The 25761-nt window shown below is 39.0% G+C and overlaps 1 protein-coding gene across 6 annotated transcripts in view; it reads right to left on the reverse strand.

The window, feature by feature from the left end:
• Nucleotides 1-25761, reverse strand: part of LOC137599383 (protocadherin-9) — a 236245-nt gene that overhangs the window by 63028 nt on the left and 147456 nt on the right. For 4 of the 6 annotated variants that reach the window (XM_068320310.1, XM_068320294.1, XM_068320286.1 and 1 more), the window contains one exon: nt 20048-20249. In XM_068320310.1, coding sequence (XP_068176411.1) covers nt 20048-20249 — 202 coding nt within the window. The remainder of the gene's footprint in view (nt 1-20047; nt 20250-25761) is intronic. The other 2 variants (XM_068320301.1, XM_068320328.1) reach the window with 1 other exon arrangement.

The raw sequence follows: 25761 nt of genomic DNA on the forward strand, positions 1-25761 counted from the left end.
TAAATGTCACTCTGAATTGCAGCAGAATGATAAGCAATAGGAACAATCGGTAACAGAAAATATTTGACCACCTTTCTTTTCTTCAATTTCCAGTTACTTTCTTTTTCTTTTTATCAATTATGTATAATTTGACTAAAAGACACAGAGAATTAAACATGGAATGCCTAAAGATGAGAGCACATTTATGTGTGTGACGAGCATTCTGTTGGCGAAAAAAGAACTGAAAAGCCGAACGTCCACGTATTATTTACTGTACAATGTCATTATGTTATAATGAGGAAGAGGAGGATCCGTAACGAGATGGTGCAGAAGTGCGACCTGTGTGAACGATGTTTTTAAACTTCGTTCTCAGCTGTTGACATGTGTGCTTCTCCCCTGCTGGATTGCCTCAATAAAATTATTTAATAAACTATTATTCAAGCCATTTACCACCGTAATTTTACCGTGAGTCCAACAGACTACGTTTAGACGTATGCATCGACTTGAGCAGCAGTTTCAAGTTATCTCTCTCTTCACAGCTGCAACGCTGTTCGTCTTTTCGCAATATGTCCTCAAAGTCTTCATACACATAGATTACAAACTGTACTTCAACTGAGTAAATTCACGGGGAGCGCGTCTCGTCCGTCGTCATGGTGACTCTTCGAATCTGGGCTCAATTGATGATGGATTTTTAAAGTGGCCTTTTAAAGTGGGGCCATTCAAAAAGCAGGTTTAGTGGAAAACCAGGGTGAGGTCACCGTGAAATCAGGGAAAACCAGGACTTTCATTTTCACAAAGGGAGGTAAGTTAACCAAGGCTTAGAGCAGTAACCCTGACCTGTTTCATGACGCGAGAGTCTGACCGAAGTAAGGTTTCTATACATAACTCCGCATTTCAGAGGTAAACGTGGCATGTCTGTTTGACGAGCAGCTCCTTGATGGAGTTTCCGCATTAATTCACAGAGATTTTTTAAAAATGTGTATCGCATTCAGATGTCCAGTCATAGCCCAGCCAGTTGTCTTTATGATCGGTACCGATTGATTCACGTCCATCCATCACACACATCCACGACCTCATCCATCCTCACATCTGCAGCAGTGCTGTGTGTAGGTAGTGGTCCGGTCGGTTTTTTATTTTATATTTGCAAACGGTATTTTTTCTATACAATGTGAGAGATGCTCAGTGTGCCTCGCCTTGAAACTTTTACCTCAATTTTTCTATTTCCGTGGAGATAAACCCGACAGAATCAGGAGGAGTTCCACAGGATTGCAGGTGAATTATGTAGAAATCTGATAGATGAATTGCAAATGATATTTTCTTAATGACATTGTGCTTCAACGTCAAAATTGGATTTTTAACTTCAATTTCTTTTAGGATTTCGCAATGTAATTGGCTGCACAGATGGTGCCACATCCCCATCAAGGTACTTGTAGACTGAACATTGTTTCAACATGTTCAAGACTGCATTATAAATAAACATCTGTCCAGATCATGTGATGCTGCAGACTACATTTCTGATGTGAAGCTCTTGGATATATGGTCTTACTTCAGCAGCAGACTGTATTGTGGTCAGTAACCTAAAGATTTGCACAATAATTCACTTGTCTTCATTGTGTTATCCAGTCTAATGAATCCACTATACATTACAGGAGAGAGCCTCCGACACCTCAGGATGATTCCTGCTATCCAGGATGACAGAGCAGTGACTCCATCTACCAGAATCATTTCAGAGTCACCATCACCACCATCACAGCGGGCAATAAAAACATACAATACACATTTCCTGTGGGCATATTTATTTCTGAAAAATACAAAGTAATTTTTGTATCGTTACAATACTTACCATTCTAATAGTTAACATGATTCACCTGTGACCATTACCCACCTCTAACTTGTGCTCCAGTATTTCTATGTCCAGATCTGTCCTCCTAATCTGGAGGTCCTAGCAAACCATTTCTATTTTCTGTACTTTTTTAGAAAGTAAATTCTATAAAACACAGCAGATTGATGGGAATACATGAGTAGGACATTAAAACATAGTTGCATATGCATTCCACAGAATGAACCGCTGGTGGTCAGTGAGTGTCTATTCACTGTGATAGTCTACAGTTGGGACCCTTCTGCTACTGTCCATTCATGATATGTTAAAAAAGGATGATAATTTGTTAATACATCAGTAGGATAAATGTCACACTCTGTATTCCACCAGAATGTGAAGCAATGGGAAGAGAATGATCAATAACATAAAATATTAGACCACCTATGTTTTCTTCTATTTCTTGTTAATTTCTCTTTTTTAAATTGATTATTAACTCCTGTGTGTATCATTTGACTAAAAACGGACATAAAATGAAACTTGGAATACCTTAAAGCAGTTCTAAGCAGTACAATGCCACAGCCACTGATGTAAGAACTAAAGCAGTTTTGGCTATTACTTTATCAAACGAGCTACATGTCAGCTCTTGATGTCAGTTCTTATATAATACACGTATACGCAATGGTGTGAATATCCTTATCAACTGTTTTTGTAACGTGAATATGTCGATTTAATGTTTTATTTACAAATATATTTCCTTATTGAACAGAACCTGATATACAGTAGCTGAGAGCACATTTATGTGTGTGAAAAGAGCGTTATGTTGGCAATAAAACAATTGAATAGTCAAACATCCACTTAATACTTATTGTACAATATCAAACACATCCCTAATGAGACGATGCAGAAGTCTGACCTGTTTGAACAATGTTTTTATACTTAATTCTCAGCTGCTGACATGTGCTTCTCCCCTCACTGGATCGCCGCTAAATAAAATAAATTAATAAACTATTATTGAAGCCGTTTACTTCCATATTTTTACCGTGAGTGCAACGGACTACGTTTAAACTTACGCATCGACTTGAGCAGCAATTCACTCCCACGACATGCCGCTCTACTTTACAGCTGCAACGCTGTTCTCTTTCTTCTGAAAATGTCCTCAAAGTCTTCATATTCATAAATTAAAATATGTACTCCGACTGCTGTGAAGCGTTGCTGTGCGCCTCTCGTCCGTCGTCATGGTGAATCGTCGACTCGGGGCTCCCTTGATAATGGCTTTTTTTCGAGTTGTTGTGTCTGTTAAACTGCGGGTCAACTTACTCTGGGTTAGAAAAACTAACCTTGAAACCCGTTTGTGAAACCGAAATCCCTAGTTTTTCCAAGTTCAGGGTAAAGCAACCCAGAACCACAGGTTTACCTCAGGGTAGGTTAACCCTGCCTATGTGAAATGGGCCCAGTGTCACTGAGGAAAAGACAGGAGGCAGAGCTGGAGGTAGCAGAGATGAAGATGCTGAGGTTCTCTTTGGGAGTGACCAGGAAGGATAGGATCAGGAATGAGTACATCAGAGGGACAGCACATGTTAGAGGTTTTGGAGATAAAGTCAGAGAGGCCAGACTGAGATGGTTTGATAGATGTCGAGAGGAGAGATAGTGAATATATCGGTAGAAGGATGCTGAGTTTTGGACTGCCAGGCAGGAGGCCTAGGGGAAGACCAAAGAGGAGGTTTATGGATGTAGTGAAAGAGGACATGAAGGTAGTTGGTGTGAGAGAAGAGGATGCAGAAGACAGGGTTAGATGGAGGCAACTGATTCGCTGTGGCGACCCCTGAAGGGAAAAGCCGAAAGGAAAAGAAGAAGTATTATAATATTTAATTATTACCTATTAAAATGATTAACCCTACAATTAAAGACTGTTGAAAACGAAGGTGAATTAATTCATATACAAAAGTAGAAATAGCTAAGTACATCCTTAGCTACAGTAAAAAATAACTTCCACAAGTGGACGTGGAAACAAACAAACACAAACAAACAAAAAACAAAACAAGGAAAAAAACCACACAAATCAATACCATGAGGACATCAGATTGTCACCGATTCATTTGGGGGTATTGTCATGAATTAGACATTGCAGACAGAATCATTCACCAACTGATGAGTAAACTTGTTGTCCTCTTTGACTGGTAAAGTCTCTGTCAGGCTGTCACTAGCAAATACATCAGATTTTTTGACAATTAATTTTTAAGCCCCCTTCAGCAATTCATTGTCACTTAATATTCTTGAAAGCAACAGTGAGATGCTTCATTTCACCAAGGCGTGTTAAAATCAAATCAGCAGTCTCTGAGATATGGTGCACGACACATGGATGAGCTAGCAAATAATCTTTGTCTTCTGTGTTATATTTTGTTGTTTTTCCCTCTGGAATTTGTAAGTATATGCCTCTAAGTGGGGAAATGCATCACCTCAACAATATAGGATAGGATATACTCATTGATATGTCAATGATATGATCATTGACAATACTATAACCATTAAGTGGATTATATGACAATCCTGATTGGGATTGTTGACTGATATCTGCAGGCTACATACTGTATGTAAAACTACTATCAAGAAAACTACAAATGTATGCTAAACATTGTCAGTAGAATAGCTCAATTTACCAATGCAGATCTGTCAAAAATTAGTATTTCTTTGTCTTTCATCTATTTTATTAACACTCTGAAGTGCAATCAGGAACTGTCTTTTTTCTCTTCTCCTTAACTGAGACCTTCCAAACATCTGCTTTAGTCCTCAGTGTCACACTCCGAGTTCTAAAATGGTAGATTTCTGCAATTAACCAGGAGGCATCAGCTTGGTTCCTGGTGGATTTTAACACAAGCTAAACACCATATGTTTCCCTTAAAAATTCACAGCACACACACACACACACACACACACACACACACACACACACACACACACACACACACACACACACACACACACACACACACACACACACACACACACACACACAATCTCGCCTGACACTCATGCACACATCCACATTAAGACTCCATCCCATTTTGAGAACGACATCTGAAAGGATTCATCACGGTGACAGCACCACTTCCAACACATTTTTCAGTTTGTCAGAAGTCTCTTTAGTGCTTGTTCCTCTCCTCTCCTTGGTTTCCTCTGGTGTGTTGCTCTGAGTCCCGCTCAAAGCACACAGCATAGGATTAGTCGCTATCACAGTGCTCACTACCCCCAGATCAGTTCACCAGGGTTAAGGTGCAGCTTTCTTGTTTCTTTTGTGAGAACTCTCAGTGCAAAATGTTAAAGGGACCGAGTCAGTATGAAACTTTAATGCTATGATAACCCATTTAAGTTGCTGTCTCAGCGTAAACATTGCTGGTTTTGGCTCTGGTCCATTGTCTCTAACTCCTTCTGACTTGAGTGTCCTGTACTATTTAAAACTGTAATGGAGAATGACAATCCTTGCTATTTTCCAATACATACCGGGGGATGGGGTTTGAACAGTGGCTTAACCAACACTTAAAGAGAGTTCTCATTAACAAATTATATCTGATTTAAAATATGTATAAACGTAAATTTAAAACCATTTTTTATTGTCACTTTATTACAGAAGCGTCATAGAAATTAACGATAGAAATGTAACCCCTCGTAATTTGTATTTTTTCTTTAATTCACACCGACATAAACTATCCATCCATGCATCAATACATGCATGCATGCATGCATGCATCCATCCATCCATTTTGTTGTAGATGAGATGATTGCAAATGTCTCGTCATAGCCACTTACAGTATCTGTATTTTGTAACACAAAAGACGAACAATATGCACACACACACACACACATACATACACACACCAACACACACACACACACGCACACGCACACGCACACGCACACGCACACGCACACACACACACACACACACACACACACACACACACACACACACCTATAGACAATTGGCTTTGACCAATTCACCTAAGTTGTTTTTTGAAGGTGAAGGTAAGTCAGAGAACCTTGAGAAAAACTATGCAGACACAGGAAAACAAACTCCACAAGAACAAACTCCAAACAGAATGGAATTTGACCTGGAATATTCTTGCTGTGAGCCAACAGCACTACCCCCTGCTCCACCATGCCACCCCTACCTTGACTACTTAAGTATAATTCAACATTTCTAATTGTTAAAATGGTAGAGACAAACCGGACCTCTGAAGATACAACAAGAGTCACAGCAGGCAAGCATCTTTACAATTAAAAATGTAGGAATGGAATGTATGATGCATTAGTCTTTAATTACTGATATGATAATCTCCATTTCACTATGAATTAATACATGAACATGAAATTACTAATTTAAATGAATAAAGAAACTTAAAAGATGTACTTGCACAAACTGCAGTCACTTGACACACAAAGAACAAATAATTGTCATTCCCAACAGTGTAATCCAACAGTCCTCAGATTTATCTCCTCCCTATTGTGACTAATCATCAGCATAGGAGATGCTCTTCATCAGCCCACCCGTCTGCTCACCCGGGTTTTTGGCACCGACTGCCACGATAATGACTGAGGCTACCCTGAGACAATGTTTACTAGCTGACAGCAGCGCCCTGCTCTCTGTATGCTCCAGCAACCATTTTCATTTAGCTCACTTCTGAAGCTCCTGCCTAATTTCTCTTTGGAGACAGAAATCCTTTAAACCCCATTCTATCCTGGGGCAACATATTTACTGAGGGCTGGCTTTCCAATACCTGAGAGAGATTAACGCTGCTCCCTGATTTATGAATCCTTGCCACCCACCCACAGGCTTGGTCAGGGGGCCCAAGCTACTCTACCCCGCTACTTCCTCTTCACACAATGGGATTTAGGTATCAGGAGGAACACACAAGTGCACACTACCCCATGGACAGAAGAGCTAGGTTTAAGCGAAGTTATAGTGCAAATATGCATACATTATTCTTTGAAATATTCCTTAAGAAAAGCAAGCACAGAACTGGCAAAGATTAAACCTGGTGTCTCATGCTATTAGTGGCAGGTGAGTCAAACTTAAGATAGGACATATCTCCTGGGCCAAATGAATGTTGACGGCACATATTTTAAGAAGCACTCTATTGATTTGTTTCTTTGTTATACAGTTCAATGATTTGCAAATAGGTACCGTAGGTCTGTTGTTGCTGGATCTGTGACATACATCTATGGCTTTGGCATCTCACCATCTGACTGGCTTCACTGACTGTCTCTGACTGAGATGATCGGACAGCTGCCAGGCTGAGCGACAGTCTGGTATTTGTTCATCCTAAATAGTCAATTGCTGGACATCTGTACTACAAAAATGACAGGACTACAGGCACAGAGTTTATTCACTCATTGGGTTTGTTTGTTTCTCTTACTCAGCTGACAAATTGTCCTAATTTCAGTGATAATGAATTGATAATTTAAAAAAAAAAATCCTCATGTAACATGTTCCTATGGATAAAAATGTATTTAAAATGCGTGTGTGTGTGTGTGTGTGTGTGTGCGTGCGTGCGTGCGTGTGTATATATATATATAGTATATACACACACACACACACACACGCACACACACACACAAGGAAACGTTGGTTTTTGAATGCTTTAGACATCAAACAAATCGGAATTCTACCAAAAAATTCAGAATTTTTTTGTTTTAGAAGTTGGGCAAAATTTGGAAGTCGAACACGAAACAAACGTCTTTTTCTTGCCAGCAAGCGCGATAAAGGCGAGAAAAGTCAAGAGAAAACAGGACAGTAATGTGCTTTTTATTTTAGTTTACTGTATTCAATAAGTTTTCACTTAATTTGCGTTCCATTGCCTATGGTACGAATTACGATACCGTAAACTTCTGTCAAAAGACGACGGTAACTCGTACCTTAGGCCAACCTAATTACGTCGATGTCTTTTTTTCTTTCTTTTTTTCTCATCTTTGGTTCTTACCAAACAATTTGATATATAAATGACATTATGAAATAACATATAGTACGCAGATACAGCATCAGAAAATGGATGGATATTATGTTGAAAAAAGGTAGTTTTCTAGCTCTTGGAACAGATTAAGTCAATTTACATTATTTGTGATGGGAAAAATGTATTTGGAATTTGAACAAATCGCTTTTCGAACAGCCTTCTGGAATTAATTGTGGTCGGCAACAGAGGTTTGCCTGTATATACTATATACTGTATATATATATATATATATATATATATATATATATATATATATATATATATATATATATATATATATATATATATATAAAAAGAAGCCCCAGGGACAGTCCAGCATGTGATAGCAGGGTGTAAGATGCTTGCCAGCTCAGCATACATGGAAAGGCACAACCAAGTAGCTGTGATAGTGTACAGGAACATCTGTACCCAGTATGGACTAGAATTATCCAAATCCCAATGGGACATACCACCGAAGGTGGTTGAGAACGACAAGGCTAAGATCCTGTGGGACTTCAGCTTCCAGACCGACAAACAGCTGCAAGCTAACAAACCAGACATAGTGGTGGTGGACAAAGAGCAGAAGAGAGCAGTGGTGATAGACGTGGCGATTCCAGCTGATGCCAACATCAGGAAGAAGGAACACGAAAAGATTGAGAAGTATCAAGGGTTGAAAGAACAGCTGGAACATATGTGGAAGATCAAGGTTAATGTGGTCCCAGTGGTAGTAGGAGCACTTGGGGCAGTGACCCCCAAACTGGAAGAGTGGCTCCAACAGTTTCCTGGAACAATATCTGAAGCCTCAGTCCAGAAGAGCGCAGTCCTAGGAACAGCTAAGATACTGCACAGAACCGTCAGACTCCCAGGCCTCTGGTAGAGGACCCGAGCTTGAGTATGACACACAGATACCACCCCACAAGGATGAGAGGGACATACATTGACATTTTTTTATTATATGTATATATATATGTACAGTATATGTATGTATAGTATACATACATAGATACACGCACATACATGCACACTCACACGCAGAGGGAGAGAGAGGTAGTATGTCCATCAATTCAAATAACAACAAACACATGTTCAACAATTTTTAATGAATTTGCTTGTTTCTTCTATTTCAGTGTCTTTAATGGGCTTCTAGTACATAGAGCTACACTGATCACTGCAGATGCGGTTAGACTGGGGTTTTACTGGTTTGGGGAAAAAAATGATGGGCAAGATTCATATCATTCTGAAATACATCAATGTCTTGTCAGCAAATTCTATTTGCAACAGAAGAAATAATACATGTAAAAATAAAGATGTCAGAACTAGGTCAGCACTTATTTTTTTTAATGTAAATTTGTTTTAACTCATGGAGTGTCAAATGTCATAACTCACAGAAATATATAAATATTAAAATACATTTTTGTTTCTTATGAGCAGCCAGAATTCTATTCTAAACTTAGTTGCTGGAGGATAACATGATGCCAACAAATGTCTGGATTATTACAAAAGCGGTCTGTGGTAAGTGCTTTCTTTTACCCTTGAAACTCTGCCAGTGTGCTGGTACATTCTTCAAGTCCTGCCAATTTCAAAAGTGTACTTCAGTAAATTTTTTAATTTTGAGATCTTTTCATATATTGTAGGTCAGTTTTTCAGTGTTTCAATCATCAGATCTTTAGCACCCAAACCAGTCAGTCAATTTGTCTTTCAGTCTGTCAGACTGTCTATCCATCCATCTGTCCATCCGTCCGTCCATCCATCCATCCATCCATCCATCCATCCATCCATCCATCCATTCATCGTCATGGTGAAGGGTAGAGTAGGTGTCCATGTGTGGGCATATGACCCCTATTAAGTAGCATTATGTATTATGGACATATAACCTAAATTTTGATGTACATGCACATGGACAACTCAATGTAATAATAATATTATAATATCAGTAAAGCTTCACTATTTCAGAAACCTCATACATTTTTTTTTGTTATTTCATGATAAAGCAAAAGTTATGGAATTTTTTTTTTTTTTTTTAAACTTTGTGATATTGGACATATTCCAGAAATGCTAATATATATTTCTGCACTAAGCTATATAAGATATGAATACTTAGGTATACTTCATATAAGCACCTTTGGCCAACATATAAATCACAGGATTATAACACAATGGAAATATGTAATAATTAAACCTTAAACCTAATATTTAAACCTATGATAAGTTAATATGTTAACAATTTGTGCATATCAATTTGTACATATCTGCTCAATGACAACTTGACTCCGGAGTTGCAGGGTTTAAACTGTTTTGGGTTTTATGATAAAAGTTTTTCATAGTTTGAAGATGGAATGTTACAGCTTTAAGTAAAGCTTTAGTGTAACTTGTGCTGTAAATGAGTTCCTGTTATGTGCAATCCAGGATTCCAGCATTTCATTTGGCAACAAGCCAGACAGCACAAAGGTAGGGTGCATTACGGAAGTTGCCAATCTGTTGTGCCATGGAGAGACACTGTGGATGTCTGGGAAAAACACCACCAGAAAATTGGCATTAACAATTATAGCAACATGGCAGTGAGACAATCCTGCTTGCCAGAGGCATATTTTCACAATATTGTGATAAATTTAATAATCAACATGTTGATAACATTTGACAAGAACACTGAGTCTTAACGACACATGTGCCAGTGATTCACATCAGCATCATTGTAATATCTCTCAGTATGTCCGCTTTTATTACAATATTTATTTTATTTGGCTGATTTGCTCTAACATTAATTTGTTTGTGGATCTCAAAACTTTCCAGTGTTGAGAGTTGAAATGATGCTTTGATCTTTTAGACAAAGCAGTGCAGAATGGAAAGGAGCAGGGTACCTCAACTAGGGAGTTATCTATCATATCCTGCCCATCAATGATTAATGGTTAAAGTGGTTCCATTTTCATGGTAGAGAACGTAAAAATCTTGCATTCGAGAATTTTATCTCTCTCCACCAAGCACATTAATAGCTACCCTCGTCCATTCACATTGTCCTATTTGAACATGCACAGTTTCCACTCATACCCACTCCCCATATGCTCCCTCCTCTGTTTCTGTCAAGCCGGAGTGTTTCTGTGCATAAATAGTGCAAGTAACCTTTTTGGTAAACCATGTTCATGTTAACATTAATAATTTTCAAACAGATTCACCAACGTTCAACTTGTGCTTTCAAGTTAGTATGCACATGTACATATGTGCACATATACAGATAAAGTGTGATGATTCATATCTTATTGACCTAAGTGTGATTTAATTATGAATAAGTGCAAAGATTATTGGCCCCAGCAGATAAAACACTAAGCATCATTTGTGTTCTACAATCCCCAGTGTGTCCGGTACTTTGTAGGGCTTTTGCGGAGATTAGGAGGCACTATGGTAGCCCGAGATGGGCAACCGCGGAGGAAAAAGCTTCACTGGTGAACTTCACATGGCAGCATGGGATCAAATTAACCCCCCGGCCGCTGAATGCTCAGTGGGGAAGATGTGTCTAGCGCAAGCTAACGGCAGTCTGCAGTGGGAACCTCAGAGTAACATCTAGCCCGGTATGTCACTAATTATTTCTTGTTTATTTTGCTACAGGGTTCTGGATTAAGTGTAAATTATGTGGTCAACATAAAGCAGAGCAATTACCGCCTCAGATTTTTGGTTAATTAATCGGCTTTCTTACATTGAGAGTAAAGTTAAAAATTATTAACCTCCACTTCTACTATGATAACTTTTGTACAGTCCCTGTTATGGAAGCTAATTGATGGAAGATCAGACCAGAAATGAGTAATGCGGGGTGGGACGTTTTTTCCACACAAGATTCTGCCACTGTCTTTGTGCTTCTGCTCGACAGGTGGGGAACAATTATGGAAGACAGGAAATCCAAAGGCCTGGAAATACCAACCCCACTTCAGTAACTACAGTATAATGTGGACCAGAAATTCTATCTGGTCTATCTGCCACTCTCTCTGTCTCTCTATTTTCCCTGTCCTGTCTCTATCCCCCTTACATTTCCTTTCCCACCCAACCGGTCAAGGCGGATGACCGTCCTCTAGAGTCTGGGTCCTGCCCGGAGTCTCTTCCTCAATGAGGGAGTATTTCCCCGCCACTGTCGCTTATGCTTGCTCCTGTTCTGTTGGGTTCTGTTGGGTTCTGTAGCCTAGGGTGGCAGCGCGTGCACACGAAGTGGCTCCTCTCTCTCCTGCTAGAGCGGTTCTTTTGTGTTTTTTTACTGCCTGTGGGTCTGAGAGGATTGTAATTTCATCAGTGCTGTACATTGTGCATATATGGTACATTTGACGATAAAGTTGACTATGACTATAAGTTTGATATGTTCTTGGTCATATGTTGAAGCAATTTCAGAGATAAACTGTTCACTCATCACAGTGAAGAGAATAATTTAAATATGACAAACTAAAATTTTGTGTAACTCAATTTGTTTTGTTTATTTCCATAGCTAGTAATAATTTTACTGAAATGACGAAACTGAATTTCTTAAAAAATGTGAATTTTTATTGCCTACATGTTTTTAAAACAGTGTAACTAATCTGACTGACTAATTGGCAATGTTATATGCCAATGTATTACATTTCAAGTGAATCTTTATTCTGTCTGTTAGACATGAAAGAATGAGATTTAATTATAGATTAGGCTACATAGCAAAAACAGGTTTAATTTTGTGTCCTGCAATTTAGAGAAAGGATACTGGCCTTAAACATATTAAATCACCCTGCCATTGTTTATGGGGTTCATCAAAGTGTATTTATATGTATATCGTACAGTATATAGTATGTCTGTATCATGATACTGTGTCATTTTCTAAATTATTCTTGTAGACACAGCTAAGCAGAGATTAATTGAAAATGAAACTGCCGTATTATTGATGCCAAGGCAATATTTGTAGCGTAACATTTCAAAACCACAACCAGAAAGTGAGAGCACAGTAGAGGGTCAACATCATTTTCATTTATAGTTGCATTCTACCTTTTATACAAGAGAGTTGTTGTTTTTTAAAGACTAAATCCTAGAACCAGTTTTCAAAAGGTTGCATTTTCAGTCTCCACATATGCTGTTCTCTTGAAACAAAAATTCTAAATGCCACTTTTTTTTTTTTTTTTTACTTGTGTGAAGCAAGTGTTATTGCTTCCCATAATAATTGCTAATTTGGCTCTTTTGATTTTTGTAAGAAATATTCTGAAATTCTGAGAGTTCTCCTCCCATTCCACTTTTTATTGTCAATATTGTAGATAATTACCCTATCACAACTCATGACATTGAACAACACTGGCTTTTTTGACTGAAGCAATACGCTAAGTTTCGATGGATAAAATTTAACAAGGCAGCTTATACGATATCATCATTCCGCTCAAAAGCTTAATTATAGCATATTTGTGATGTTCAGTGAAGACTCGCAGTCAAAGAGATTACAGTGAAAAGCAAAAATAATAATAATAATAATAAACTGTTACTTTGAACAGTATGTTGTTTATACAAAAGAAAATCAAGATTTATTTAAGGTATCTGTGTCACTTGATTACCAACTTCTTCTTTCTTCTTTTCCTTTCAGCTTTTCCCTTCAGGGGTCGCCACAGCGAATCAATTGCCTCCATCTAAACCAGTCCTTTGCATCCTCTTCTCTCACACCAACTACCTTCATGTCCTCTTTCACTACATCCATAAACCTGCTCTTTGGTCTTCCTCTAGGCCTCCTACCTGGCAGTTCAAAACTCAGCATCCTTCTACCAATATATTCACTATCTCTTATCTGGACATGTCCAAACCATCTCAGTCTGGCCTCTCTGACTTTATCTCCAAAACCTCTAACATGTGCTGTCCCTCTGATGTACTCATTCCTGATCCTATCCTTCCTGGTCACTCCCAAAGAGAACCTCAGCATCTTCATCTCTGCTACCTCCAGCTCTGTCTCCTGTCTTTTCCTCAGTGACACTGTCTCTAGACCAAACAACATCGCTGGTCTCACCACAGTTTTGTACACCTTTCCTTTCATTTTAGTTGAAACTCTTCTATCACACATCACACCTGACACTTTTCTCCACCCGTTCCATCCTGCCTCTTCACCTCTTTTCCACACTCTCCATTGCTCTGGACTGTTGACCCTAAGTACTTAAAAAGCCTCCACCTTCTTGATCTCTTCTCCCTGTAACCTCACTCTTCCACTTGGGTCCCTCTCATTCACACAAATGTAGTCTGTCTTACTGCGGCTAACCTTCATTCTTCTCATTTCCAGGACAAACTCCACCTCTATAGCTTCTCCTCCAACTGTTCCCTGCTCTCACTACATATATCATCTGCAAACATCATAGTCCATGGAGATTCCTGTCTAACCTCGTCTGTCAGCCTGTCCATCACCATAGCAAACAAGAAGGGGCTCAGAGCTGATCCCTGATGCAGTCCCACCTCCACCTTGAACTCCTCTGTCACACCTACAGCACACCTCACCCCTGTCTACAGTCCTCATACATGTCCTGCACTGCTCTAACATATTTCTCTGCTCTCCAGACTTCCTCATAGAATACCACAGTTCCTCTCTGGGCACCCTGTCATAAGCTTTCTCCAGATCTACAAAAACACAGTGAATCTCAGTTTGGCTTTCTCTATCAACATCCTCAAAGCCAATACTGCATCTGTAGTACTCTTTTTTGGCATGAACCCATACTGCTGCTCACAAATGCTCACTTCTGCCCTTAGTCTAGCTTCCACTACTCTTTCCCATAACTTCATTGTATGGCTCATCAGCTTTATTCCTCTGTAGTTGCCACAACTCTGCACATCTCCCTTGTTCTTAAAAATGGGCACCAGCACACTTCTCCTCCATTCCTCAGGCATCTTATCACTATCTAAGATCCTTTTGAACAACCCATTCAGGAACTCTACTACCATCTCTCCTAGACACTTCCAAACATCTACAGGTATATCATCAGGACCGACTGTCTTTCCAGTCTTCATCCTGTTCAGTACCCTCCTCACTTCATCCTGACCAATCTTCGCTAAATCCTGGTCCACAACAGTCACCTTTTCTAGTCTTTGTCACTTGATTACCAACATTTTATGATATTTTTTGTTGGCTTTCAGGTGTAATGTCCAACCTCTGTTTTTAAGTTTTATCTATTATATTTTTATCTGTTTTGGACCTGTAGAGCTCCTCATGGGATATAACATATTATTCACACATTTCAAGTTCAAATGGTTCTGTATCTTTTATATGTTACCTAATTCAATACTGTAAGTTTCATAAATAATTGTAACTTTCCTATCTCAGCCTCAGTTCTGTTTATTCTATAAGTACCCTTGCTATATATTTCAGTTTCTTCGTAGCCTAGTAAGACCCACAGCTGATCTGACAGAGCTCCGCAGTCCAGTAATCAATAATTTTCTTTTTCAAAAATGTGACTGATTGACAGAATTATTTTTCATTCAAAATATATGTGCATTCATTTTGTGAATATGTGACTTGGTCTGTCATTAGTTTCAATGTAAAGACTGTTTTAAGAATGGTTTAATTTTTTTCAATTTGTAGTATCATCTATGTGTACATCTACCTGTCTTTGGTTTAATTGCTGAATAAAAAAACTACGTTGAAAAAAAGAATGGTTTAATTTGATTACTGGAAAGTAGAAAGTGTGGAAAAGTGTGGAAGACTGTCAGCTTATTAGGCTTACAATAATTATTCAAAATTTTTAAATGATAATTTAAATCATCTTAGCAAAACCAAGTCCATTCAAAATTCTGAGCAGTATCACTTGACATATTTACTTGTTTGCAAGTTTTATTTTGTGAATTGTGTGTAAAAATATAAAAGGTTTTCTGTAAACACGTTCATAGAAAACGTTCGCAATGTCTGGAAACAGTCATTGGTGGAAACGGGGTCACGTGTATTCCCTTCTCGCTTACTGTAAACAAATATGTAATTGTCACTTTTCTGCAAAAAAAAAAGAAAAAAAGATGACGTAGTCTTAAACTGTTGGGTCATGGATGATGATCCATGTGGGACAACTCGTCCAGTGGGAAGTGTCTGTACACCTTCTGGGCACTGCCGAGACACTCCCGAACAAGGCACATCCCAACACACACACACACACACACATCTCACTCACCCGGGGTGCAACAAGAAGGAGCTGCCTGTTGCTTTTCCTCCCATTTGTATATAGAGTAATCCCTTAAGTATTTCCCACATCAACACGCGCAACTTCACGTCATTGCGGGGTTTTAGTTGCTAGTCACGTGATACCGTACACGCATTCTATTGGCTGACAGCATCTGGAAGTGCACTACGTTTCGTGAATCTCAGAAGGCAGCTTACTTCCGTGAGACAAAAGTTTTTAAACAGTCGATAAGTGTGGGAAAAGCTAATACAGATAGAAGGTGGTTTAATATCAGTATGGGGATGGTTCATAAATGTTGAAATTACTGTAAATAATAATAAACATTATTTGTCCCAACATCACGGAATGCGTTATTCGCTCGTGGTTCCTGGAACGCATTAACGACGAGGAACGAGATTGCACTGTACTGCATGCCTGCAGGCCCCTCATATGTTTGTCTCAGGGGCTTGTATACACATATACGCATGTTTCACTATACACTAAAAACTATGAGTGATAAAATAATTTCTCCAAGGGTATTAACAAAGTGTGTTTCTTTCTTTCATTTAAAAACTACGTTTTCAGTTCGGTATATACTTAGACTTTTTGTTCAGATTAAAAACAACCATGAGTCTACAGATAATCGAGTATTACAAAAAGGACAATTAGTACCTAAGAAAAAAGGATGCAGAAGTCAAGATCACAACATAGTCAGATCAATAGGACTTTGATTGTGCAAGATGTGATTTGTGCAGTCAGAGCTATGAAATTCACATGAGGCTTTTTTGCTAGTAGTCTTCCAAGATTGTAGCAGTCAGGATAGAGATACTGCAGTAAGCTCAGTTGTTTGGTGTTTAGTTTTTTATTCCTATTTATTATAAATTGTGTTACTGATTATTTGTAGAAAAATTCTGTTTGCATGTTGCCAAATAGGTCAGCATAGTGACAAAGTGGGTAGGGCTGTTGCTACACAAGAAACCCTAGGACCTGGAGTTTGTATTTTCTTTACATGCCTGTGTGAGGTCCCTCCAGGTTCATCAGCTTCCTACCACCATCAAAAATGTCTCTTAATTGATCAAAGGACTGAATGAATGAATGAAAAAATGAATAAATAAACGCATAAACAAATGAATGAATGAATAAACAAATATTTTTTCCAATAGCTTGCAAAAAATCACAACATACCAAAAGCATTTTTTAAAATTATTTCAATTCAGATTTCTTTTAGAAGGTTCTTTCAGATAGTTTTGATATGTCACAATAGATTTTTTGTTTTGTTTTTGTCAAACATTGAGCAAAGCAGCAAGACCACCTGCTGTCGAAGCCATCATCCAAAGCATCGAAGTGAATGGTATTGTTTTCAAAAATACTAGAACATAAGTCTCAGCTCAAATTACAGCATGATTGTGTTAAATGTTTTAATTTTTTCCAGACACTGTTTTGTCAGTAGTTAGTACTAAAAGAATATAAAAAGAGTGTTTGTAATACTGGATCAAACTAGTTAACCTAGGATCATTAAGTTTATATAAACAGAATGTAACACATCCCTCATAGACGGCACATATTTATACTGTCAAGGATTACTTCAGTGTTAATATCTTGCCAAGGAACAGCATTTGCTAACAACACATAAGGCTTATGCTTAAGGACAAAAAAATAAATAAAGTTGTTGAACTGTTGTGATGTAACAAGTCAAAAATGCTTGATCTAGCTTCAGAAAGGCAACCCAGAATATTAGTTCTTTTCTATATTGTATGGATGCATTCTCATATTTATTCATGGGCATGCTTTGACATTCACAGAGAAAAGTCAGAGGTCATGGACGACTTGTGTGCACTTCATATTTGCCTCAACCAGGGAGATTTTTGAGAGTTAATTGGATTACACATAGGGTCCAGCATCACCAACCACCACTCAACCTATAGCTATGGTGATAAATTAAGTAATAAATAAAAATGATCTTCACAGCTCTATTCTTACATGGATTACTAAGTCACATGTAAATTAACATTCTGTAGTTACCACATATGCATTTATTTACAGTGCGTAATTCAAGCATTTAACTAGTATAATCTTGCATTTGTTTGACTGTCATACTAGCAATTTGTTGCTCATCACATTCACTGCATAGTTCTCTTTGACGTGCATGTCTAATTTGCATATGTTTATTCAACATGATGCATTAATGTCTGACAAGCAAAGAAATGTTGTTTGCACATCAACAGCACTGGCCAAAAAATGCTTTTGTAGGTTTAATTAATGCTTTCAAACATGAATTATTCTCAGTGCTAAATGTCTGCTATTACTTAAATTTAATTTCAGTAGTGATAGGATTTGAAGGAAGTGTACAGCCACCTGTCATGGTTCTGTTCTTTTTGAATTCTCGGCAGGTCTGTTTTTGTGTTAAGCTCGTTTTATCCTGTCAGGTCAGGCTGCAGCACGGCCTGACCTGACAGGTGTGGGTGTGGCTGGTGCCTATCGGCTGACCAAGAACACCAGTTCCCACTCTGCTCATCAGCCTCTTCTCAAAAGACCTGTTCCTCTCCTAAGAGGGTGCCAGATAATTCCGTCCTGTTTCAGTGATGTGAGTGCTGTTAGTTTTCTGTCAACTGCCTGTTCTTTCTAGTTTGTGGATTTTGTCATGTTTTTTGGTCAGCTGCTTTTGGTTCCCTTTGCTCACTTGTGTTTTCAGCCTGAGCAAAAAATTGTTGATTTTTACTTTTTGTGTCAGTCTCTGCTTCTTGGGGTCCAGACGTGAACCATCCATAACACCACCCACGTTATGATTTAAATCAATATATCAGTCACATCGACTTTTGGACTCAGGGAATAATGTCAACCTAAGGAATAAATGGCAAGAAATAAATATATAGAATAGAATTGGATTGCTGACAGCTCAGAGATTAGGCTATGTTTCGTTACTACGAACAAATGTCGCCTCAAGCCTCTAGGCATGGATGAGGAGCAGACTGTAGAGTTTTAAAAAACCTCACTACTTTAAGAAGACAAACCTAAGGTTTTCTTTTTAAACGTGGGAATCCTCAGGTCTCACCAGTTATGTCACAAACCGTATGGTAATTTATTTGATTTCTGTCCATTAACAAAAACATTGTACTTTTTTTTCCACATTTACTCATCGAAGTTCACTGTTAAAGCCAGGTAACAATAGTCTTTACTCAAAAACATGAGACAAACCCTTTTGTATCCACAGCGATCTACCATTCATATTACTTTCTATTGGTGTTGCTGGTGTGCTATTCTACTTCCTAGAGGAAACAAAATAAATCAATAATGAACTAATTTAAGATGGATTTAAGATGGATTTTGCCTAACAGCAAAGCTAGCCAGTTAGTTAAAACTGCACATGGCTCAGCCATGTGTAGCGCTATTCATTTGTGCAGACAATGAGTCAGTAGGACTACACATTACTCACTGAGTACATCTGCCAACTGTGGGTACATCTGCTAGGTTATATTCTGTATGAAATCAAATGCACAAAGAGTTTAAACACAACATTGAGTTTATGTGCTTCTGGGTGCCCAGCAGGCAAGTTGAAACTGACCTTGGGGTGAGTTTCTTGATATTAGCAAATGCCTAACCTCTTAACGATAAAATGAGAAAACTGGGTCGGAGATGTACATTCCCAACAGAAAGAGATGAGAGTTAACATTTTCAACTGAGCACCAAGACTTACAACTGGGAAATCATCTCTAAATAAATCAAATGAGTTTCACAAATAGGTGAGGAGCCTATGGGAGACCCAGGTTGTCTCGTGGGAGGAATGAACAAGTCTGGATGATTAACTGAGAAATGAATGACCTGCTCGTGTATCCACTAGAAACCTACTAGAGCAATCAAATGACTCTAAATTAAATGATATGTGCCACGTTGACACGTTATACACGCTACTGTTTTTCACGACTGTTTATCATCTGTGTCGCTCAGTGAAGCAATTTTAATTTTCCTAAAAACAGCACTTCGGGACAAAGCACATTCATATTTGGCTGATGACATTTCCAAAGTGATGAGTTACACACTCTCACAAGACAGAGAAAAAGGCAAAGGGTGGAATCCACAGAAACCAACCGTGCATGCATATTTAAAAAATGAAGACAAGAAAGAACAAAAGAAAGAAAAAAGTGTGTATGAAAACTCACCGGAGTTGGGATCAGAGTTGCCGTCAGCTTCGGTCCTTTTATCGGGGGAGGCCTGCTCGTAGAAGTCATCCTGCGCCTGCACCAGAGGGAGAGGTTGTGTGAGGAGGGAGCCACTGCCTACAGGCTCATGGTCCCCAAGACCGCTGTCACTGCAGCTCTCCTGAGAGCCATCCGGCAGGTGAAACGTGACGCGCCGTTGCGACTAGAATCAAGAGCACAAAACAGAGCCTCCGATGTTAGTGCTCTGCTCTGCCTGCTCATTATTTTTATATCTTGTAATCCTTTATTGACCTTCAATATGTATACTGAGTGATGCACATGAACGTGAATCTGATATTTTCTGTTCCAAAAGCTATTGCAACTTGCCATATGATCTTTTTTCTTCATCATGTTAAGTGGAAAGGAAACCGGTGAGCATTTAAAATCCTTCGTAAACAAGTTGCAAATTAATTATTCATTAAAAATTTGTTACTAGTAGACAAGACTGTCTAGTTTAATATAGTAGCCATGATTGCAGAATAGCAGTGTTAATTAGTGACAGGAAGGGGTGTTGATATATGTGAGGGACATGGTAGATACTCGTTTTACTGCAGAACAACAACCACTAACCTACACAGAGACCAAACATCATAGACTGTAACAACTGCAACAAGGTCAAAGAGAAATTTATGACAGCTTTATAAATACTGAGTGCAATTAACGTCAGACATAATTAATCAATTTGGAATTTATAAATGTTTTTCGCAGACCTATGCTTGTTTGTGAAGATGGCTGCAGTGAAACTTGCTGCTTGATTGTTTACTTTGTGTGTCAGTGTTTTTGGGGTGTGTCAAAGTCAAAATGGCCTGGGGAGAGAACAGACGGTGCCCCCATGGTCTTCTTCTTCACACGTTCTGCACTCTCAGCAAGATGAAGCATTTCTTAAATTCTGATTGGATGTATGCGAATGCCTTTTTTTCACATAGCACATACAAACACATACATTATGCTGCAAAGGATTGGACGGCAATTATTTTTCTACAAGTCAGTTTTACACAACTAGGCATTATTTTCCCATCTTTGCATCTGCACCTCTTTTCACTGGCCAAAGTGACATGGCTTCAACTGATCTAAACTGTAGTAGCTTCGTTTTTGTAACTGGGAGTTAATCAGAAATCACAAAGTACTCCCATTATGGTTTGGCTTCCTGTCAAGAACACAATTGATTTTAAGATTATTTTAATCACTTATAAAGCACTTCATGATTTAGCTTGTATCCACATTTCTGAGCTCCTGACCTCAAGAATCCCGACAGGTCCCTCAGGTCATCCAATCACTTCCCTCCGACTGTATCACAGATCAAACTGCAATCCAATGGTGACTTTTACTCCCACTCCCATTAGACAAGGTGAGTCTGTTAACTGTTAACTGTTCTAAAAACAAGCCCCTACTTAAACCCCTATTTTTATAAACTGATTTCATCTATTGCTCTGTGTTTGTGCATGTGTATGTGTGTTTACGAGATGGGTTTGATTCCCTGTAATTGTCAAATGATGCATTGGGTCTCCTGGAGATAGTCGGTGCTCAGGTATAAGGACCCAGTTTTAGATGGGTTAGGTTTCTTCCCAGAAGCATTACCAGTTTCTTGGCCACTGAACTCTGAGTGTCTTGCTATTTGATGGTAACTATTGGTTGAGTTACTGGAAAACTTAAAGGAAATAAAACAGAGTGATCAAACATAAAGTGGCATGTCAGACTTTTGATTACATAGAAGACTATCAACGCATCATTCACGTAAGTGCATTGGAACACCTCAGTGGCTTTAAGAGTGGCGTAGCCTGGACTCCTCCACACACACACACACACACACACACACACACGCACACACACACACACACACACACACACACACACACACACACACATACGATCATTTGAATGGGAAATATTGATGGTGAAATTTTACACAGTTGAATGCTGCCGATCACATGATGAGTATTGAATGAAGTATCCTATTGGTATCAGTTTAGGGAGCTGGTATAAGTATCGGCATAATACATCTTACAATGCCTAGCCCTGAGACATGCACGCAACGTCCTTTAAGCCATCCTGATTGCATTTCTGATTTAATTCAAAGTGTCTTTTCCCTTACTCTAATGACATTTTCCTCAGGATTTTTCATAAGTCCAGACACAGGCCTCCAGCTAACCTTTTGTGAGCACAGAGAGGTCTTTACCATATCCTTGGTGATGACAGACAGAGACAGGTTTTACAGTAATTATTGGCAAAAGCAAAGGTCATCCAATTTGCAAACTAATGCAAATGACCCATTATATGTTTTAGAACTACTGGAAAGGCACCCAACATTTAATTAACCAAAAAGAGGGAATAAAGGAAGAAAAAGGGGGTGGTTGGAATGACGGGGGCGAGGGACTTGCAGGGCTACAACAGAGATCATGCAGAAAAAAAACTGGCTTCAGACTGAATAGATGGATAGATGATAGTCCACAAACTGTGAAAATAACTGATGCCGTCACATTTTTAAGCATTATCTGATCTAAAAATAAATAAATATAGATTTCAACAATTCGTGACATGGCAGATTCCAACAGCAACTGCAAAATAGAGAACAATAATCAAATGCAAAGTTCTTGTAAAGCAGTAGGGATATGAATAAATGTCATCATAGTAATTAGGAAGAGGAAGATGATCAGATGTGGCATTTCAGTTAATGATGATGTAACAGGGGAAAAAGTCATCCAAATATATATTTTTTCCTTTCTTTGTTAGCCAATTATATGTTTGTAGTTAAAATACATAGAGAAAATAAACCAAACAAAAGATAAAGGGTGAGTCAAAAATTTGATGTGTTTGGTCTATCATGGTTTTCTTCTTACTGATGCCAAATGAAGAAGCCTAAAGCAAAGAAGCAAGGAAGTGATCTATTTGTTTGACCGTCCTGGAAGTGTCATACAGGTAGTCGTCGACTTACGACCTATGCAACTTACGACCGACCGACTTTACGACCACAATGTCCGGGCAACGCGGGCATTCCCTCCAGCCACAGTACTCACGCTCCGAGATTCCCGCGCTCTCTTCAGTCACCATGCCGCACACACACTGTTCAGTCACACTGTGAGATCAGTAGCCCACTACTGATGGGCTGGGCTGCTTGGGAGGCTGTGACGGAGAAATGTATGAATGGCGTATGGAAAAACTGTCAAGCGTTATGTGAACTCTTCTGCTGGATTTGAAAGTGACGAAGAACTTGATCATAATTCGGGAGAAAATAGTGAAACTAGCAAAAAACCTCTCCTTGGAGAACTCACGAATGATCGCGCTGGAAGAAGAACTGATCACGCTGGAAGAAGAAAGAGTGGAAGAAGAAGAGAGAAGAGAAGCAGAGAAAGAAGAGGAGGAAACAGAAAAAATGTTCACCACCAAAGGCTTGTCAGAAGGCTTTTCCCTGTTAAATAAACTCCGTGCACACGTTGAAGAAATGGACATAGAACATAGAAACATTTGCAAGGATTGAACGGATGGCAAACGACGCTTTCCGTCCATATCGTGAAATTTATGAGGAGAAAAAGAAACGAACAATTCAGACAGAGCTCACAATGATTATGAAAAGATTGTCTCCCGCTCCCACCAACCCACGCGCTGCCCCAGCTGACGATCCGGGCGACCCACAGCCAAGCACCAGCACCAGCGATGCTGGATTGAATTTTTACTAAAGAGTCGATTTACGACCAAGTCGAATTATGACCGATCTGTCGGGACCAATCGGGGTCGTAAGTCGACGACTACCTGTACTGGGAATACTGACACAAGCAGCATTTCGATAACCTCTCTGTATATTTTGCAAGGATAATTAAAGAAACAATGAAGTGGATTTGCTGTACTGTTGGCTAACCTGGTAGCATCTAAAGGAAGATATGTGTAATAAAGAATACATGCAAATCAGTGCAACATGACAATCGAGAATGCTCAGCTTAAATGCAGTATGCAGGTGTGTATGTTCACACTGTGAGTATAGTGTAGAATAATCACTGAAATAAATATCCAGTTGAGTGTGTAGTTTGTCAGTGTTGTATATTTACTTTAGCAGATGTGTATATTGGTTTGTTTAAGCACGATTGAAGATGCTTGATTCTCTCTGTCGCTGACAGTCACACGTAGTAACATTAGCATAAGACCAGCTTAAACTATCCCCGCTACCAGTTTACAAGATATCATGGCTTATTGTGCCTGCTAACCCTTATTATCCGCTTGTTTTCATAATTTGCCTGACCAAACACACTCTCTTTAACAAGCATAAAACTAATAGTAGCATTTTGCTGCTGGAAGGTTTAAATTCTGGAGAAGCCTGCAAATGATCAAGAACAGCAACCTCCCTTTGTCCTTCATTGAAAAGTTATATTATTAGGCAAACTGAGAATATAATCTGACAGAGAAGGGTAAGTGCCCGCTGACGAAACATTTTTCGCAACATTAGTTTATTGGAAAGTGGGAACGTGTGGATTTTACTGTATATCAAATGATAAACCTTTGAGTTTAAGGACTGGTACAAACTGAATGTATAATAAGACTGATATTATTACTATTATTACAATTATTAAATATTATTCCAGACTGAAATGGTGTGGACATGTCCAGAGGAGAGATAGTGAATATATTGGTAGAAGGATGCTGAGTTTTGAACTGACAGGCAGGAGGCCTAGAGGAGGACCAAAGAGGACATTTATGAATGTAGTGAAAGAGGACATGAAGGTAGTTGGTGTGAGAAAAGAGGATGCAGAAGACAGGGTTAGATGGAGGCAACTGATTTGCTGTGGTGACCCCTGAAGGGAAAAGCTGAAAGGAAAAGAAGAATACTATTATTAACTACTGAAAATTAGAAAGCTGGTCAATACCATACAATAAAATTTGACACTTCAAAAATTTGATCTTTAAGTTTTCACAATCGATCCACTTTGGTTTAAATGAATATTTAAAGACATATATATTTGGACTTTGAGATTGAATGACAAACTTTCCATTGTATATACTGCTATCTCTATCCATCCCTCAACGTTAAGCTCTGATTAAGACACTTCATTGTGGCCTTTTAACCCACTTGCAAAGGCATTCATACCGGCTTCTTATGATTAACATGTCTGCCTGCAAATGAAATGTCAACTGTGTATGCAGTCTGACATCTGAAAGGAATGACGACCACAAAATCATTGTTGATATGCTTATAAATCGATTGCCAATAGATATTATTGATTTTTAAGCAATATATGCAGTGTGGATGTGTTTGTGTGTGTGTGTGTGTGTGTGTGTGTGTGTGTGTGTGTGTGTGTGTGTGTGTGTGTGTGTGTGTGTGTGTGTGTGTGTGTGTGTGTGTGTGTATGTTTGTTACCACCTTATCGTGGTGGGGAGGTTTGAGTACCCAAACGATCCCAGGAGCTATGTTGTCAGGGGCTTTATGCTCCTGCTAGGGTCACCCTTGGCAAACAGGACATGGGTGACAGGCCAAACAAAGAGCAGCACAAAAACCCCTATGATGAGTAAAAAAATCAAGGACCGTGACATCGGGCCCCATGCCCACGAAAGGACGATGTGGGCCCAACCTCCGGTGGACTCACCACTCGCCGAGTAAACTGTAGGGGACGGATGCAGTGTGGATTGGGTGGCATTCGTCAGCATGGGGCTCGACGACCCAATCCCCAGACAAAGAGTCTAGCTCTAGG

This window comes from Antennarius striatus, chromosome 1, assembly GCF_040054535.1.
Source record: "Antennarius striatus isolate MH-2024 chromosome 1, ASM4005453v1, whole genome shotgun sequence".
NCBI lineage: Eukaryota > Metazoa > Chordata > Actinopteri > Lophiiformes > Antennariidae > Antennarius > Antennarius striatus.